A 21,564-nucleotide genomic window follows, 5' to 3' on the forward strand; every position below is an offset into this window, starting at 1 on the left:
ATTCTGGTCCTGTTATTTTAACACTTCTCTGACATAAAACGGTAAGTTTATAAGATTATTTAAGATAATTTAAATGCATCTATACTAATTAATCTATACTAGAATTATATAGATACTTTAGTATCTTTTGTAGCCATAACTCCATTCTATCACGGTGATAACTTTAAAGGAGTGGTGAAAATATATTTGGTGCCAAAGAATGTCCCTATTCTAATAAAAGAAACATAACTATTCAATGATCTTAACTGTAAACTAGTAAATATAAAATAGTTTTCATTTTAAAAGCATAATGTGGTAAAATATTCGAACATTTCATTTTTTCCCAAATTTTTCCGGTTTTTTTTCAAGCTCGGGAAACAAGCGGTAAAAAACTGTTTTTTTTTAACCCAAAATTTCCGGTTTTTTTTTCCAGGCCTTTACAACACTAGTTGTGACATGTTAGTTGGCTTCCAGATACAAAAGAATGAAGACGTGTTAAGAGTGTCGGTCGCGCGCCAACATTAAGTTTTGTTCTAAGCTGAAAAAAAGTGCGAAAGAAGCTCACGAAATGTCAAAATCAGTGTATGGTGATGAAGCGCTGACACTGAAGACTGTTTACAAGCAGTATGAGCGATTCAAACCGAATCGTATATTCCAGAACCCAACCGAATAGAAGTAGAAACCGCTATAAAGAAATTAAAGAAACACAAATCTCCGGGTGTAGATGAAATTCCGGCTGAGTTAATTTTAGCTGGAGGCGAGAAATTGTGGAACAAGATACACAAACTCATTCTCCTTATCTGGAACAAGGAAGAATTGCCACAGGAGTGGAAAGAATCAATCATTGTTCCAATTCACAAGAAAGGCGACAAAACTGACTGTAATAACTATCGAGGCATTTCTCTTCTGTCAACATCCTATAAAATCCTTTCAAATATTGTTAGCAAGACTGACCCCATACGCAGATGAAATTATTGCGAGATTATCAGTGCGGATTTAGACGAAATCGATCAACTATCGACCAAATATTTACCATTCGACAAATACTCGAAAAAAAGTGGGAATACAATACTCCAGTTCATCAACTATTTATTGATTTTAAAAAGGCGTACGACTCGGTTAGGAGAGAAAATTATACAACGTTCTTACAGAACTTGGAATACCGAGAAAGCTAATTAGATTAATTAAGATATGTTTAAATGAATCCCAAAGTAAAGTCCGGGTAGGAAAATTTTTGTCCACGTCGAAAATGGCCTGAAACAAGGAGATGCGTTGTCGCCATTATTATTTAACTTCGTTCTGGAATACGCTATAAGAAAAATCAAAGATAGCAACCAGGGCCTAGCGTTGAACGGTATTCACCAGGTTATGGCATATGCTGATGATATAAATTTAATAGGGGATGATAGGAGAACAATAGAAAGAAATGCAGAGATTTTATTAAACGCTTGCAGGGACATGGGTTTAGAAGTAAATGCAGAGAAAACTAAATACATGGAAGTGCGTCAGGACCGGAATACAGCAAATTATGTATGCGTTAAAATATTAATAATACTTTTGATAAAGTGGATAGTTTCAAATATCTAGGATCAAATCATTAACAGAGGAAAATCATATTCACGAAGAAATTAAATGTCGACTAAAATCAGGGAATTCGTGTTACTATTCGGTTCAAAATCTCTTGTCGTCGCGAATTCTGTCGAGGAATTTGAAGCTAAAAATATACAAAACGATAATTATGCCTGTTGTTCTGTATGGTTGCGAAACATGGTCACTTACTCTGAGGGAAGAACATAGACTGGAAGTATTTGAGAACAAGATCCTGAGACGAATATTCGGACCCAAGAGGAACGGGAATGGGGAATGGCGGAAACTTCATAATGAGGAACTACATAATTTATATGGTTTACCCAACATTGTTAGGGTCGTCAAGTCTAGAAGGCTTAGGTGGGCGGGTCATGTAGCTAGAATGGAAGAAAGTAGAAACGCTTTCAAAGTCTTGACTGGAAGACCAATCGGAAAACGACCATTAGGAAGACCTAGGCGCAGATGGGAGGACAATATTAAGATGGATCTCACAGAGATTGGAATACAAAGTAGAAACTGGATCCAATTGGCTAAGGATAGAAGTCAGTGGAGAGCTTTTGTGAACGCGGCATTGAACCTCCGGGTTCCATAGGCCATAGAGTTAGTTAGTTAGTTTAGTATGAGCGATTCAAAAGCCGCAACGAGCCGGTCGGAAACGAGCAACGATCGAGACGCTCTTCGAAGTATTAAAAAACATGAAAACGTACCAAACGTGGCGCAAATGATTTGTTCAAACAGGAGAATGACTATTCCAAAGCTTTCCGAAAAACTTTTTAGCCGAAACTGGAAAGCATTTTAAATGTTGATTAAATAGGCAAATGCCTTCTTTCTTCACCACGAAAACGCGCCGTGCCACATCTTGGTTTTGATCCGCGAGTTTCTGGCTGGAAAACGCGTTCCTGTCTGTCCACATTCGTCTTACTCACCAAATTTAGTACCATGCGACTTCTGGCTCTTCTCAAAAATTAAAACCGTGCTTAAATGAAAACGTTTTGACACCATTCGTGACATTGAAAGGGCCACGACAGAGCAGCTGAAGCCTTCCAGAAATGCTTCCAGTCATGGATTCAACATTGGGATAAATGCATTGATAACACCAAGGACAATCTTTTGAAGGAGATTAAATCAAATTCCATGTAAGCTTATTACTTTGTTTCTAATAAAATGATTCAACGTACTTTTTGATCATATCTCGTACATCTGTTCGTAGAAGTGGACAAACCTATCTGTAGATTATTTAATTGTTGAAGTTTAGCGTCTATTTTGAGGACTGAGGCTACATGAAATACGAATCTACAGTTTAAGATGGAATTTGAACCATCGTATTACTTTATTATTATTATGTTTATTATTAGTGCTCCCGTCAATTTAGTTCCTTTAGAAGAAGAAAATAAATGCGCTTAAATGAAGAAAATAACAGCATCCACAAATTTTAACTTATTTTTCTGTAGCAGTCACGGAGATGGGTATTCTTAAATAATTCCAACCCACTAAGTCTAAAAATCAAGTAAAATTCTTCCCATCATGTCACACTTTTATCTACAGGGTGCCCCAAAAATGAAGTTACATTATATATTTGATATCTATCCCAACATTTGGTGTTCAGGGAAAGTTATTATTTTAAAGCAAAATGTTGTGCTAAGTACAAGTGGAAATTCAGTACATATAAGGTCATTTAACGATACTGTCAATTTTTTAGTGTTGTTTAAAAAATCAAAATCGCAATAAAAATAAAATTTTAAATATACGTTTATTTTTATACTTTGAAGAATACAGCTATTCATTTAACCTGTAAAACATTAATGTAACTCTTAAAGCTTACGAAATAAAAGACGATAATGTTATTTTTACATTATACAGGGTGTTCTACAAATCAGAGAAGCAAAGAGTTTTAACGATTGTAAGTGTAGTTTTTCCCTTGTTGTTTTCGTCCATTACATACATTACATTTCGTTGTCTGTTACAATTGCTCTCAATTTTGAAATCACTTTTCGTAAGTCCTTTCCAGTCCCTGATTGAACGGTTACAAAAGGTATCTTCATACTGTTTCGATCGATAGAGAGAGAATTATTTACATTTGAACTCACAACAGGCTCACTACTCTTGAAATGCCCTGATCCTTAACATGCCCCCAAGGGAAGAAGTCACAGGGCGTTAAATCAGGAGATCTGGGAGGCCAGGGAACAAAGCTAGGCCAATCTCACCAATACGTCCAATCCACCGATGCGAAAGTTCATTATTTAGGTAGTCACGAACTGGCATGTGCCAATTGCCAATGAGGGGGTAAAAAACTCTACACAATACAAACTTGGTGAGTTTGTGTTTCTTTTCATATATTTTTCACATGTGTACGTGTAATACTTTTGAAAACATACCGTCTTCAAAACGAATGACTTATTTATGCTAACCTTGTATTTTTACGCTATGAACAATGACGTAGAAAAATTAAAAGCTGAAGCTTACGCCTCCTATGTCAAGGTAAGTAAACTGCCAGCTTTATTTTCTTCTCATTGTTACCAAGAAAGTAAAATTTAATTTACTCAGTTGAAAATTATTGAATACTGTCAAATTCTTTATGTTTATTATCCCAGTCTTTATAAAGTGTGTTTGCTGTTAATTAAATGGTTCTTTAAGCATTAACCTGAGAATGTTAGAATAGAAGACTACAGAACAATATGGAGGAAAAAAAGTGTGAAATAATATACGAAACTTAGGGGCCACGGTGGCTCAGTGGTAAAGCGTTTACCTCTGGTGCATGGGATCCCAGATCGCGCTAAGTGAGCTTTGTGGTAGACAAACACCATATGCATGGGTTTCCACGTAGTTCTCCCGTTTCCTCCCACTTTCTTCATTCCACCATTTCCTTCATTTCTCATCATCACCGTCTCCTTTAGCCTAGCCGGCATAATCGTGGGACGTACTGTTTACCCATTCGGCCGAGACCTCTAGTTGGCAGAGTGCCAAGAAGAGTCTATCTTAATGAAAGGAATGGACTGTAAAAGAAAAAGAAAAGGAAGGAAGGCGTTGGTTATTCATGTCGGCGGTAAAGGTATTGTTTGCAGTGTTACCAACCCGGCCCAGTAAATCTATACCTGATAAGATTTTATGAATAATAATATGTGAATGAAATCAAAATAGGCCTACAGCACTGAAAGCACGATTACCGATTATTATTGTCCGTAGGGCATGACTGGGGATCTACGGTGCAAGATGAAAAAAAAAAAAAATCCAAAATTTGGAGGCGGGGATAAGCACAATACTTTGCTTTCACTGGTTGACGGTATTAGCTCCATCATAATAAAATAACAAAACGACGCGCGTACACACACACGCTCACGCAAGCATAACCACAAAACTGATAAGAAAAAGAACTAGAAAAATACAGTAAACTCCACACGCACAAGCGTATGTGTACTGTACACAAAGACAATAGCTGAAGTTCTCCCGCGGGTTGTTGGCGCGATCCACCAAATGTCGAAGCCCCTAAAACACAATGCTAGGCTGCATTTAAAATGCGCACGCTCTGTTCCCTGCATGGTATCATCACCTAACAAGAATGTATTGCTAACACGGGACCAATTTACGTAGGCTGGCAACTATGTTTAAACTTCCAACCTTCTTTCTCTCGCTCCCAGAGGAGAAAACGAACACATGTTGTCCGTACATACACATACCCATTTTCCGTAATGGACTCTTCTACTTCTGTCATGCGCAGAAGTGTCGAGGGACCTAATGTCCGAGGGAAAACAGTAAAACATAAAGATTTCATTTCATTTTCAATACGAAATCTGAAAAGTGGATTTCACAATCCTAACATCATAAAGTTAATCTTAGAAATTTAAATGAGTTCTCCCGCATTGCGGGCCCGTTAGTTAAGCAACTGTTAAGGCAACTCCAAATTTCATGCATATGAAGGCACGAATGGTGATTCAATACAACACTAACCAATGTGCTGCAACTACTCCAGTTCATGAAATATAAATTGAGTATCTTCTTAAGTGTGTGTGCGTGTCACACCCTATATTTAACTTTACCTGAGCACTGAACTTCATGAACTTAATGGGTTCAACAGATATTCACGTCCAAAACTGCGTACAGATATAACTATAAAATTAAAACTGAATCATTCAAGACTGCCAAATTTTCACTGTAAGTTGATTTCTCAGTGTTTTCGATTTTGTTCCGATACAGTACGGTTATATGTTTTCACAGAAAGATTGAAACTGTCATAGTCGGCTTAAGTTCAAATTTGGGTCAAGTATCACGTTTCAATTTCTTCATAACCTTTATTTTTAACCTTCTTCTCTAGCCTTATACTACTGCAACTTGCATACAGAGAGGTGTGTGCGTTAACAGAATTATAAAGCATATGCTTCGAGCTCTTAGTTCAATATAGCTTCATTCAATTATTTTGTTTCCATACAATATCAGAGCACATGAAACATCAAAAAAACAAACAATTGTAATCACTGGGCTGCCGACTGATACAATCCTGGTCTCCTGTTACCTAGACAAATGTTCCACACTGCTATATGTTTGAGACTTCAAGAATAAGAAGTTAACACAAAACTCAAACATGCATCAGGCATATAAAGATAGAAGTTTGATTGTTTATCAGGCCAAAGAACAGCTTTATGTATCTTACATATAATTTACCACAAAGCGAGATTGTAGCTCAGAATTCTGGTTGAAATTAATCGTTGACAATTTTACAACAAGAATTTTTTGATAAGATAGCATAACTAGAATTCCTACAGTATATTTTACATAGTAAATCATTTACAAAACTACAGAACTACGAAATAAATTGTGTAAGGGCGCACGAACCACAAAATATTATATAAAACTTACCCCAAAAATTTATTTCTACACATTCTTTACACATATATGACGTGAGAATATTGGCAAGTGTATTAAGTTCTAAATTTTGCAGTTACCCTGTGAGTAACTTCAAGAGACAGAGGTCATGGTTTCCTATGAGGTTGCCCCCTGCAGGAAGATACTTGGCTCGAAATTTTGAATATTATAATGAGGTTTATCAAAAATGGCATAAAGAAAATTATACTTTCTCGTACCCTTTTCCCAGTTTCTAAATTCTTTTGGAATTCTACTCCTTGAAATGAAACTATGGACTTTTATTTACACCTGTTGCCCCTGATTATCGGAGACGTATGAACCACTGGACGTTATAGGGTATATAACACAAAGTAAGTTGAATCACACACTGTACCCAAATAAAAACGCAATACTGAAACCTTTCTTAGTAATGTTTTTCTACGTAACACTTATCTTCTTAAATAATCAGCTTCGATAGGTATATTCCTGGAACATTTAAAGTATAATAAACAGGATTATTTATATATATTTGGTCTAGGAATTAATTCGTGCGGTTGGTACGCACACATTGAAGCTGTAGTACAAACACAAAATACATAAATACCTTAAGAAAAATATTGTCCATCGCTAGCCACCACTTTCGCCCATCTGTCAGGCAATGTACGGATTCCGTGGCGAAAGAAGTCCTCATCCTTGGAAGCGATCCAGTCAGAGACCCATGTTTCGATATCTTCTGAAGAAGTAAACCGCTGTCCAATCAAATCGTTGTTCATGCAATCGAACAAGTAGTAGTCCGAAGGAGCAACGTCTGGTGAATACGGCGGGTGGGGTAAAACTTCCCATCCGACATTTTCTAAATAGGTTTTGACCGGTTTTGCGACATGTGGGCGAGCGTTATCATGTTGAACAATAAGTTTATCATGTCTGTTCTCCCATTCTGGTCGTGTTCTGGCCAGAGCTTGCTTCAAACGCATTAATTGTCGTCGATAACGTTCTCCATTCATAGTTTCATCCGGTTGCAGCAGCTCATAGTACACCACACCTTTCATATCCCACCATATGCACAGCATAACCTTTGCACAGTGAATATCTCGTTTTGGTTGTGATGGACCTGGTTCACCTGGTTTCACCCAGGCCTTTTTTCGTTTAGGGTTCTCGTAATGGATCCACTTCTCATCACCCGTAATAATTCGATGCAGAAACCCCTTTCTGCTCTGTCGTTGAAGCAGCAATTCGCAAATGGTTTTTCGTCTTTCAACGTCTCTGTCTTTCAATTCATGTGGAACCCAATGTGACATCTTTTGAATCATTCCCATGGCTTTCAAGCGTTTGGAGACTGTTGTTTGATCAACGCCTAATGCTGCTGCAAGTTGTTCCTGCGTTTGACACGAATCCTGCTCGAGCAATGCTGTCAATTCTTCGTCTTGAATTTTTTTTGGCTGTCCAGCTCGCTCTTGGTCTACCAAGCCGAAATCACCACTTCTAAACCGTGCAAACCACTTCTGACACGTTCGCTCAGCTAGAGCATGGTCACCATACACTTCCACCAAAATACGATGACTTTCAGTCGCACTTTTCTGCATGTTAAAGTAATGCAGCAGGACACCCCGCAAAAACACTTTATCAGGCACAAATTGCGCCATGTTCACTTAACTACAAACTGGTGTTGTTGACGCTTTAATCTACTGCCCTATACTACGAACGATACGCGATGACAGGGGTTTGCAACACATGTGTGGATACACGGAATTGTGGGACGCTCCGTTCGTTGCGCCATCTCTTGTCCACCCGCACGAATTAATTCCTAGACCAAATATATATATATATATATATATATATATATATATATATATATATATATATATATCGGGTGTTGCAAAATAAGTGTTACAACTCTTGGGAGGTGAATCCTGCCACTGAGACAAGAAAAAAAGTTCTCTTGAACTTTCGGCTATCGGACATAGTTTCAGATCTACAAGGTGCCGAAAGCGTGGGAAATTGACTTTCGGACGCCATTAGTTCGGAAACTATCCAACGTAAAAAGGGCGGGTAAAAATTCACTGAAGAAGTCATACCTGCTGTATTGAATTTTGCATGTTTCACAATCCTACCATGCACGCGCAAGGGATTCCCCAAAGGAACATAGGGAGTCCCGAATAATCTGCTAAATGAAAGTTGGTCTAAATGGATATGAATTGATGAGGTTTTACCAGGTAACAATAATTCGTTTGTATTAAGTCGATATCTGGAACAAATACAAAATGGCGGACACTTTCATGCCCGTTGTGTGTGGTTGCATAACCGTCAGATACGGATACTGGCCAACAGTGACGTTCTGAGTATTAAGTGTAGCGAATTTGTACTCAAATGCTCTAGAAAGACATCTGGAGTGTCGGCCGAGCACAAGAGATGAAGCAGGGGGATTCACATGTGTGGAAAGACGTAATGAAAAATGCCCAGAAATGCACTCATACTCAGTAAACGTGAGTTCAAAGCGTCGGAAATGTAAGGATTAGCGTCAAGAACATGAAAACCAATTCACCATTAGTATTCCCACAAACCGACGCAATATGATGTGCACAGTTGCATACCAATAAGGATGCAACAAGTGAGGACAAGTTGAAATTGTGCAAGGGGACTCACTAAGAAACTGGGTAAACTAAATGAATGTCTCTAGTGGGATCGCATGGTCGATATTGAAATGTGGCCAATGTGTGTGTTGATATCGACATGTAGCTAATGAACAAATGTCAACATGTCCCACTACTGCTTGACACCGTCTCACATGCGAAAACTAGGAAAATACGTTTTACATTCTGCTATTACATCTGGTGCACTTTTCGGTAGAACGTAACTAGAACACGATTGTATCAATGTCCCACTTTGTTTGGGACATTGTCTCACAGTCGACACATATGAAAAGAAATCTCTTAATCCATGGTTCAAATTGTGATAGAGCGTGAAAATAACAAACTTATATCATGTCTCACGTCTTCTGGGACATATGGCGTACTCGATATCAAAATACCTCCAGAAATATGTATCTTACACACAGTACACATGCCAAGACAAAGACGAAAATGAACCAATTTGACACATGTAACACTACAGCTGTAACACCATGCATATGGAAAGTAAAACGACATGAGAAATAGGAAGAAACGTCTTAAAGCTCTGATTATTTACAACTGTGCACTAGGAGTAACAAAATGTAACACACAAGCATGTCGGGAGCCTGTACAAGATAGGGATGGCCAGAACCGGTTCCTGGTGGAACCGGTTCTTCGGATCCAGGTCTAGAACCCGTTCTTCGGATCCAGGTCTGGAACTGGTTCTGAAAACCGGATCTACAAGAACCGGTTCCTTGTGGAACCTGTTTCGCTGGAACCGAAACTTTGTGACCATCCCTACGCGAAACCCGAGCTGCTGGCAGGCTGTGAGCAGTATGCTAGATGAAATGGTGGAAGCGACAGGCAGGCGCCCAGGCAGCGGCAGCTTGTCTCATTTGGCTGAATAAACTGGGTAACTGGCAAACTCTGGCTAAAAAGGCAAACTGGCCAACTCATTTGGCTAAACCCCCCTGGTGGACCAAAATTTTTTCTGGGGGCACAAGCGGGTCTGGGCGGGGAAGGCACAAGCGCATGGTCCTCTTTGCATTTTTTGAAGGTGAACTTTCTGCCTCCTTTACGGGTCTTTGGGGACTTTCGGATCCAAGTCTGGAACCGGTTCCTAAGATCCGGTTCTGGAACCGGGTTTTCAGATCCAGATCTAGAATCGGTTCTTAAGATACGGTTCTGGAACCGGGTTTTCGGATCCAGGCCTGGAACCGGTTCCTAAGATCCGGTTCTGGAACCGGGTTTTCGGGTCCAGGCCCGGAACCGGTTCCAGAACCGGTTCTGAAAACCGGATCTCCGAGAACCGGTTTCATGCGGAACCGGTTCCGCCGGAACCGGAACTTTGTGGCCATCCCTAGTACAAGAGCGCTTGCCAAACAAAGTGGGTACTCCTCAAAGAAATGTATAGAGAGGAAGTCAGGCTCCCTCGAGCCTCAGGGCTAGAGCGCTCGCTTTCGCTCGCGTGGTCGCAGTTTCCAACTCTACTGGGAGCCCACGGCCTCAGATTCAAGACCCGAGTAATTATTTTACTATTTTTCCCACGTGGGACCGTGTCCCAGCAGTAGTGGCACATGTTGACATTTCTCCACTAACTACATATCGATATCAACACACAAACTGTCCGAATTTCAATATCGATCATGTGATCCCACTAGAGACATTCATTTAGTTTACCCAGTTTCTTAGTGAGTCCCCTTGCACAATTTCAACTTGTCCTCACTTGTTGCATCCTTATTGGTATGCAACCGTGCACATCATATTGCGTCGGTTTGTGGGAATATTATTGGTGAATTGACTTTCATGTTCTTGACGCTAATCCTTACATTTCCGACGCTTTGAACTCACGTTTACTGAGTATGAGTGCATTTCTGGGCATTTTTCGTTACGTCTTTCCACACATGTGAATCCCCCTGCTTCATCTCTTGTGCTCGGCCGACACTCCAGATGTCTTTCTAGAGCATTTAAGTACAAATTCGCTACACTTAATACTCAGAACGTCACTGTTGGCCAGTATCCGTATCTGACGGTTATGCAACCACACACAACGGGCATGAAAGTGTCCGCCATTTTGTATTTGTTCCAGATATCGACTTAATACAAACGAATTATTGTTACCTGGTAAAAACCTCATCAATTCATATCCATTTAGACCAACTTTCATTTAGCAGATTATTCGGGACTCCCTATGTTCCTTTGGGGAATCCCTTGCGCGTGCATGGTAGGATTGTGAAACATGCAAAATTCAATAGAGCAGGTATGACTTCTTCAGTGAATTTTTACCCGCCCTTTTTACGTTGGATAGTTTCCGAACTATTGGCGTCCGAAAGTCAATTTCCCACGCTTTCGGCACCTTGTAGATCTGAAACTATGTCCGATAGCCGAAAGTTCAAGAGAACTTTTTTTCTTATCTCAGTGGCAGGACTCACCTCTCAAGAGTTGTAACACTTATTTTGCAACACCCGATATATATATATATAAAGTAATATAACTCCTTACTATATGCATTTATTCACTTCAAGATAATCTGGTCATAAACTTCGAAATTCCACCTGAGTGTCACTGTTTATGTTTAGAAGACTTCACATATGACAGAAAAATTATGATCGTCCCCTTTAACGGTATACTTTCAATTTTACTATCGAAATAATAATAAATAAAACAATTAAAAAAAAAAAAAAACACTCACTTCAGTTAGGTCAACAAGTTAACTGAGTAACAATTATAGTGTTTTTCTATTTCGATACAAAATTCAAGATACGTCGTTAAGGAGGACATTCAAACTTTATCTATCATATATACAAAGAAGTCTTCTAAACATAAATAGTGTCACACACAGTTAGAATTTTAAAGTTTATGAGTTTTTTTTTTTTTTTTTTAATTTTTAGTGAATAAGTGCGTGAAGTAACAAGTGATATATATATTGCACCCCCCTCCTGTTTATGATACTTCAGAACTCCCAGGAATATCCCTATCAAAGCTGATTATATAAGAAACCAAGTACAACGTAGAGAAGTGATACTAAGGAAGGTTCTAGAAAAAACTAAAACTATATAAAATACTACACTTTCATTTGGATACAGAGGCGAGTCTTACAATTTATTTATATATAGTTTCCTTTACCATAGAACAAAGTGTCGAGTAAGATATATTCTCATATATTTGTGAGGTTGAAAAAAAGAAAAAAGAAAAAAAACTACAGAAGAACGATTTTTTAAAAAATCTATATCCTATACACTGGAAACAAATTCTAATTTTGTCAACCACAACAATGTATTAAGTCATTTCACCATATTTTTTTGAGGAAATATCGATGAAGAATTTTACAAAATAAGATGGTATTTCAATAGGAGGTAGAAGAAATGAATGTATTCGCTCTGTAGGTGATAAACTCCTACTGTCAAATATGAATCGAAAATTAACATAAGATCAGAAAAACCTGACGGAAGGTGCAGAGTATGGGATGAAACCAAGTATTAAGGCATGTTTATTGTATCTATTTCCAGGGGGCACGGTAGTTCAATGCTAGAGAGCGAGGGATACCTGGATCGATCCCAGGTAATGAGAGTTTCTAGTGGAAAACATCGTGTCCTGAGTTTTTTCGGAGCTCTTCCATTTCCTCCCACATGCTCATATCTCCTGTTTTTACATAATCATTCACTTTTATTCATCACCAGTCCACTATAGCTGAAGAGTCATAACTTTTGAACGCCGTGATTTTTTTTTATTTTACAAATTCTGTAAAAAAAAAAAAAAATGTAGTAATAATATGTATTCTTCAAAGCGTCGGCGGCCTTCATAAGATTGCAACAAGTTGATACCAAGGCAAGTTCACGACGTTATTAAAACAAATGGTAGACAACCACATATATTTAAGTGCCTTACCGGCATCTATGCCTTAAGCTCATCAAGTACGAAGGGTGACGTCCCTCAACGAACACACTATCCGGGGAAGGGGAGAAGGAAGGAAGCGGCGGCCTGGGACCTGTGTTAGGTATCATACCAGAATTTGCGTGGTGTGGTGAATGAGGAAACCTCACTCAGAATGACTGTTCTTAAAAAAAAAAAAAAAAAAAAAAAAAAAAAAAAAAAAAAAAAAAAAAAAAAAAAAAAAAACTGCGACACCTTTTCGACATATTATCCCCACCGGCTATCGAAACTGGACCACTCCCACCACAGACGAGAGCGTTGGCGACTACACTATGCGGAGCCAAAGGTGGATGACCAAATGTTAGTCAGTAACTATAGTTCAATGTATCGTTCTGAACAAAAGATTGAACTAGTTATGCTCAATTATTAAAAATCTAATAAACAAATAAATAAATAAAAATAAAATGTTTTACACTGTTAACAATATTAGATCTTGAAAGTAAATCTGAAAAGTGTAGAGATTAAATAAAATTCCAGATAACTCACAAAAACCCATACGCCCAAGCGAAAGCACAAGAAACTGCATCTACTCACAGTGCCAATTCTCAATTTCATTTCAAAGGCGCCATCTTCTCCTTCAACACAGTATGGACCAGGATGGTACGTAGCAATTCCAAAAAAGGGTTCAGGATGCGTCACTTTCAAATCAAGCACAGACGAGCTGGACGAAATAGAAATGTATATGAAATTTCCGTTACAAATAACAACATTCCATTACGTTTAAGTATTATTCTACTTTGTTGTTGCAGTATGTTTTTCGTAAAATCGAATTTGTTTTAAACTATTCCTAAATAGGATTGCCAACTGGCGGGAAATATGGTTGTTATTTTGACTAAGGCCAGTGTCCGGTATAAACTTCTTACTACCAGCCTCTTTATGACCGGTATTTTGAAATCTGTAATCCAGAATAAAACATCGAACATCGAAATTCTTCAACAGTGGCTTTACAAATACAAATTTTTGTTGTATTATGTATTAAACGATATATATTTTTTTTAATCTATGGCAAGTTTTTCGTTTATTTATCACAAGAAATTCGATAACAATTAAATTTTATTGTGAAACATTGTTTTCAACAATAGAGACAGAAGTGTATAATTTGTCATAATTGTGCACCATAAATATAGTGATATATTTAAATTGTCCATCGATTGTTGGCAAATATCTCTTGCTAAGCATTTCGTTAGTATAATGTTTGTTGCATTGTTTAGTTTCACGTCCCTAGCTGCTGCATATGACAGCTTTCCTTAAACTTCCAACTTTCTTCCTTAGGACTTTTTAAAGCAATTTTCTGTAATTAAAATACAAGTTTAAAAGAGTAAATTTAATTTTGTAAATCCATAATTGTTACGTAAGGATTAATATACTTTTGTTCATCTGTTTCGATAATTTTAAAGTGGTAAATAAAATAAAATGATCAATATCGACTTCAGTTCCTCATTTTTAGCACAACGTATATTAAGCTTATTAGTGAATGTACTAAGGATATGCAGAATACCGTTGCTAATGCACTTTTGTCCACGATGGTACCTTTCCTTTTCATTGATGGGTCCGAACAGAGACATTTCATACTTAGGCCTAAATCATAGCGAATTCTGAGGGGATGCCGGTAATTTTATTCTCCAGAGTCGGCACCCTATTCCTAAAGCACATGTGGTCTAAATGGTTGTATTATCCAGTGTTACAAACTAAGGACAGATATACACAACAGCCAAATTTTGCTTGCCTCTACAATAGTAATAATGCAAGTAAGACTGATCTGATAATGTACATTCAAGATACCTCAGTGTCGAACACTGTGATCATGATATGACGTAACGTTATTTCGAACAAATAGGAACAAAGCTATAAGGGATTGAAAATTCGACATTCATTTTTTTCAAGAGAGTTTATTTCGAAAAAAATGTTTAGATAAATATCACACCTTATCACATACGTGATTTTCAATAAACGAAAAACTCATAAAGTCATACCATTATGCATTTTTAGTAATTTGATATCTCAAACCACTCTGAAACTATGATGAATATTGTCAAAGTTTGAGGCACTCCTTAAAATTACGTAACTGCAAGACAGGGTTTGCCCAAGTGGGCCCAGCCCGAAAAAAAAAACCGGTGTTTTTTTCGGGTTGGACCCACCAGAAAAAACCCACCTGGGTTTTTGAGCTTTTTGTTAGTATATTGTTGGTACAACTAAGTTGATCATATTGAAAGGGATTTTTATCACATTTTGGTCTTTCCTTGGGCGAATTAAACGCTTTCGCGTTAAGGTATAAGACACCTTTCAACATAAGACCTTTATGAAGTTCTGAATGAATACGAAACCTTACCTTAGTTTGATATAATTATAGAGCAAATTACTGTATGGATTATGCTTATAGCCTGTTCGAAGTAAAATATGCAATTTTATATTTTAGAAAATACTTTCCGTGAATACTTTCCGGAAAATACTTTCCGTGCTCGCCGACTTGGCAAGGCTGAGGGATGTTATCTCTCATATGTTTGACGGGTTTAAGGCCATAGGTGCCGATACTGCCAATAAATATGTAGTGCATTAGTAAAACTATTAGTATTATTTTTTATTACCTTTGATAGGTAACACAAGTATTCTTCAGTAAAATTTGATTTTCCAACAACAACAGTTTAGTTCAGTTATTTGTTGCTACTCTTCAAATAAGCATTCTGTACAATCAACACCAGCAATAGCGTAAAAATTCTTGTCAAATTTGAAAGCTTAATGTTTGGAGTTTCGAAGACTACGTAACGCTTACTATTTCAAGTGCTCAATTCAAAATTCCGTACTAGTTGAAGTTTCGATGTACAGTGTGTTCCGAAAGTTGGCATACCCCCTTAGTTTCAACAGTATAGCGTTAGTTATAGTAGAATGTCTGCACACAGTTACCTTGAAGTCTTAAGAGTCATAAACATCGGTATGATCACCATCCATGACGTAACACAGCTGAATTCTGCGCCAAGTTCTCGCAGATGTTTTGCGGAGATACTCTGGAGCAGAGGTGACCACTTTGACCTAACCTCACTCAACCTCATGCTCACAAATTCATTTCGACCTCACGCTCACAAACTCATTTCGACCTCAACGTTCACCTCACCGGTCTGACCTCACGCTCACATCACCAGTCTGACTTCACGCACACACAACTTCACGCTTACATCATCATTCTAACCTCACGCTCACCTCACTAGTCTGACCTCACACTCACTCAACCTCACGCTCACTTCGTGAAGTTGAGGTCGAGTGAGCGTGAGTTCCGAACTCGTGAGCGCCGATTTCGTGAGTTTGGGCACAGTTCTTCCCGCTAGCTTATTGGCTAGCTCGCGCACCTTTCGTGCACAGGGTCGTGGGTAGGACTTGCGACATTTCGATGTATCGATCGATAGTTTGAAATGTTGGGATTTTTCGATAGTTTTCAGTATTTGGATAGTTTTCGATGTTTGCTTGTTTTCAATATCAAGGTATACTTATACCACTTTCTCAACATAACGAAAACTATTCATATAACACGATGAAAAGACCTTCAATACTTCAACGTTCTCTGTTCCACAGGATTACTACCTATTACAACCAAATATGACAAACGCACGTCGATTTATCAAAATCACCCAAGCGCGATTTACAATATTGTAATATTAATTCGTACGCCCATACGACTTTTGCTTTACACGCGAATTACTAAATGCAAGTGAATTATTGAATTCCGTCTCCTGGGATCGATGGCTAAAATAATTATTTCGAAAAGTTCGTTAATGAAGATGATTTACCCATGGGTAGAGGTAGAAATTAGCCATTTTCGGTTTAACATTGATTACTATAGAGCAAAGACAGTAACATATAGCGAGACATGGTTTCTTGCAATTGATCCAGCGTCCCAAGAAGACCTGTCATCTCCATCTTTAACAATGTACTAAAATCGTAAGTGATATAAATTTACTACAACTTTCAATCTCAGTATTGATCTACATAGATCAAAAACTATATAAAAAAGATAGTGATTTTTTTTTTTTTTTTTTTTTTTTAAAGAATCTATTTAGTTCTCTAAGAAAAGTTCTCACATTCACTCTTAACCTTCTATTGAAACTGAAAATGGCAGAAATCAACCACGTCCGGTTCTAACGTTTATCACTATAAAGTAAAAACTGTAATAGATATAAACGGATTTTTTTTTCAATTAATTAAACATCCCAAGTATACCTTTAGTTAGCATCCTTATGTTAACTTTCCACCGAAATTGGAAATGATAGACCGTACATTACAACTTCCGGATTCAGTACATATTGCAAGAATCTGGTTAGGCATCTAAGAATAGTTGTCATCTCTCGTAACTCTTCATTCTAAATGAAATCTTTGAGTTTAACGTCCCACGATTACGCCGGTTAGGCCAAAGGAGACGGTGATGGTGAAATAATGGATGAAACAGTGGGAGAAAACGGGAGAGCTCCGAGAAAACCCACGCACACGATGTTTGTCCATCACAAAGTCCACTTGGCGGGGCTGGGATCGAACCCGGGTCCCTATGCACCAGAGGTGAACGCTCTACCACTGAGCCACCGCGGCCTAATTTGTAATTAGCTTAATGCCTGTTTTGCATATTTTATATGTCGTTATAGCCCTCAGTCCGTATATTTATATAATCTATGTTACTGTTTTATCAAAATCCATCTAAACACTTCATTTGGATATTACCTTTTTTATTCTAGTACGTAATAAATTAAATATTTACACACTTTTAAATATTGTACATGTATATATCACAAGATGGATTCTCTATATATTATTATATGTTTTTCGTTGCTACGACGACTTACAAAACATGCCATATCACTATCTCAACAGAACATCAATCATAATAACAGAAAATAAATTACATCTATTTCTCTTTATATCTTCTTCTTCTTCCTTTTGAACAGCTTGTGCATATTTTAAAAGCACATTTTACCCGTAAATACAAGTTATTATATAAAAATTACACAATACCGTTACAAATTTAAGAAAACCGGTAATCCTGTCATTAAAAAAATCTCTGCCTTAAGGAAAATTGTTAGAAAAATATACAATGAACTAGAGTGAAGTTAATTTACAGATTTGGAAAATATTTACTTCTGAACAATTTTAAGAAATCACAAGATAAATAGGTAGCAAATTTGATTACAAAGGAACCAATTTTGCAGAGGCAAGACATATTGCGAAATTTCTTAAAGATGCATTTTATGATAATTTTAATGTTAAGTTAAAATCTTGGGAGGAGCAGTAGTTAGTATTCCAACAGCAATAATATAACAATTCCAGTTATACAGGTAAATGAGATTATTGAAGTAACAAATAAGCTTCGACCTATAGCACCTTTAGGACCAGACAGCAGTCCTAATTACATGATTGAAGCATGTTCGAAAGAAATAGCTTTAAAATTAACAAAAAAAAATATATAAAACCTCATTAAGAGCGGGAACATTTCTATTTAAATGGAAGCATATACATGTAATACCAGTTTATAAGAGTAATGACAAACTGAATCCAAACAATTAAACCCAATAACTCTATTGAATGTGTTTAATAAAATTTTTGAAAATATTATACACAAATATTTATTTTTTAGTATAAAGAGTGTATTGCATGAATCTTAGCATGGTTTTTAAAAAGAAAAACCCATTGTAACTAACCACGCATTGAAACATAGGTCGCAAACGGATGTATCATATATTGATATGAATAAAGTCTTTGACTCAGTAGATCATATACTACTTTTAAAGAAATTGTCAAACATAGGAGTATCTCCCTTGTACTTGTTTTTTGAATGTTATTTGACATGAAGAACATACCAAATTAAAACAGAAAATGTCCTGTCAGACTCATTTATCATCAGCAACGGAATACTTCAAGGTTCTACTGTGGGACCATTACTTTTTAGAATTTTTATTTTTGACTTGCCAAGAGTTTTAAAACACACTGACACATTACTCTATGCTGCCGACATTAAGCTTTTTAGAATAGTAACATTGAGGACAATATTATGTTTTTGAAGATGATTTAAGTACAACTGTTGTACAGTGTAAAAATAATGGTATGAACATAAATTGTTTGAAAACTATGTGTATGATATACACTAATAAATCTCAGAATTGTGTCAGTAAATATGAAATACGAGGCAATAGTTTGAAAAAAGGCATTATACATCTAGGTATAATGTTTGATAGGTGTTTACGTTTTAATGAACATACACAAAACACATATAGCGAAGCGAAGAAAATAACAGGTTATTTACTTAATCAATGGCCCTTTCGTCAACCGGCTACAACTATACTTCTCTATAAATTGTTGACAAGGTCAAAATTAAAATATGCATCAACAGTCTGAAATAGTTTAACAAACACTTCTAACAGTCACAGTCTTACCGCTAACATTTACGCACACACTTCTAAATTCGACGCACATACTTGTGGGTTTTCGTACACACCACTTGGTTAAAGAAGAACTAGAAAAAGCGGTTTAAGCTGCTAAATTGACGATTGCAATCAATAAGTCTGTTTCAGTTGATAGCAGAATTATTTGTTAATTGAAAATACAAATCTTGAACTCCTTAGCATTGCTGCTACGGACGAATGTACATTCAACTGGACAATGTACTCTCGATGAATCGGTTTCCACCCAATTATTTAGTTTTAATTCATGTAATTCCTCCAACTGCTCCAAGATACTGGGCTAACATTCGGAGGGGGAAATAAATCCACAGAGGGGCCCCACTCACACTAAATAATCGAATAATCGTTTTGAAGATTCAAAATTTTTCAATTTTATGGTCGGAACGTTCATAAGAAAGTAACATTTACTGACCGCGCAACAACAACAAAAGTGCGGCTTCTTATAAGTTTCTTTTTTCTTATTATTACTTTGAAAATTTTCAACATTTTGAAGATTTGATAAAATTTATGGTTTATTTCCTTTCTTTTCTTCTTCTTTTTTTATTTTTATTTATTTATTTATTTTTTTTTTTAATGATATACGAAGTAAACGGCTTATTCACGGTTACGTAGGTATCCTGTCACAACTAAGGACATTAAAGGAACAGTATTTACTACTCGTTTACAAGAGTGAACAATATACAATACTACGATGGAAAAAAAGAAAATAGTAAAATAGCACATGCATATATGTGAATGAGGATTACACAAGAATACCACTGTCACTTCTGTTCAAATTTTAACACAAGATAAAAAGAAATATAAACTTACCGTGCATAATACTGGTAATTATATTCGGGTTGTACATCGACCAGTCTCTTCATTTCATAATTACTGGTAAGAAATTTTGCATATGACGCTAGTGTCATTCGAAACCCTGTTTTTGAATATGGTCTTATAATAACAGTATAGCATCCTTTATAAACGTATTTGAAGATGACGCTAGCATTCTGAAAATTAAAAAAAAAAAAAATAATTAAAAAAAATGTAAAAATAAAATAAATGAAGGTATTAACACACAAACACAACACATTCACGAATTCCTAAGTTAAATCTTGCAAATATATTCTTCTTTCTTTTTTCATTACCGTCTATTGGCCTGAACATAGTACGATCTCGAATATAATAAGACCCGAAATTTTTGAGTTTATTTTAATGGAAAAATAAAAATATCCACTACACAAATTTACAAGCACACACACACATTTTGAAAATATTATTTAATGGAAAACTTACAAATTAAAAGTTCTTTTTGTCACTGTTACACCTCTTTTGTTCTGGTAGTTATTACTCCGTGTTCAGTATTCATGTGGTACACTCAAATGGATTTGAATACCCCGTGGAAGCGCAGTGAAAATATATTAATAGCACATTTTAGGTGTCAATCGAATTGAATCATGCCATATTAACATTACTAGTGCCCAGATTTATCAGCACAATCAAATAATATAATAAGCGTGTAAATATGCACGATGAATTAAAAAAAAATGAGCATCAACAACAAACACGAAAATCAAATGCTTGATCAAATACTACCTTACTTGAGAGTGTTACAATATATAAGATGCATGACGTCATCGGAATATGCGAAAAGCAGCACATTTCTTCTTAGGTGAATCACTCTTCAATATCCGTTTCTCCATCGGAAATCTTTTTAGAAATTTTATACAATGCTTTGTAACTAGGATTTTTTAGTAATATCTGACTAACCTTGTCGGACGTAATTTTAGCAAGACAAGTTCTGAAAATGTCTTCTATCAGAGAATGTTGTAAGGACTTCCAACTATTTTATAAAATCGGGCAGTTTGAAGAAGTAAATATGGATGTACCGCGGAAACTATGGAATCGGTGATAATAACAGCAGTTTAGAGGAGTACAGTATATGCACTTTTAAGGCGATAGTTTTGAGTAAAATATGCAACTTTAATTGAAAATCGTAAAATAAGTATGCATATATATATATATATATATATATATATATATATATATATATACCAGAATAAGCATTTTAGGCCTTACAACCATGGTTGAAACTGCTTGTCAGGGCGCGTACTACGAAGTCAAACATTTTTGCATACCTTTAGAAGTGTGGAAAGAAATTAGCATTTTGGTTATAAATTTCGGCTCTAACCATTACCCATTTCCTA

General features: G+C 36.5%; 1 protein-coding gene across 1 annotated transcript in view; it reads right to left on the bottom strand.

The window, feature by feature from the left end:
- The window catches only part of LOC145685963 (uncharacterized), a gene marked incomplete in the record, with an annotated part of 117,056 nt that overhangs the window by 67,684 nt on the left and 27,808 nt on the right, over positions 1 to 21,564 (bottom strand). Inside the window, 2 exon segments of the mRNA XM_081758755.1 lie at positions 13,479 to 13,605; positions 20,189 to 20,367. Coding sequence (XP_081614881.1) covers positions 13,479 to 13,605; positions 20,189 to 20,367 — 306 coding nt within the window.

This window comes from Thermobia domestica, chromosome 5 (genome assembly GCF_964235325.1).
Source record: "Thermobia domestica chromosome 5, izTheDome1.hap1.1, whole genome shotgun sequence".
Lineage (NCBI taxonomy): Eukaryota > Metazoa > Arthropoda > Insecta > Zygentoma > Lepismatidae > Thermobia > Thermobia domestica.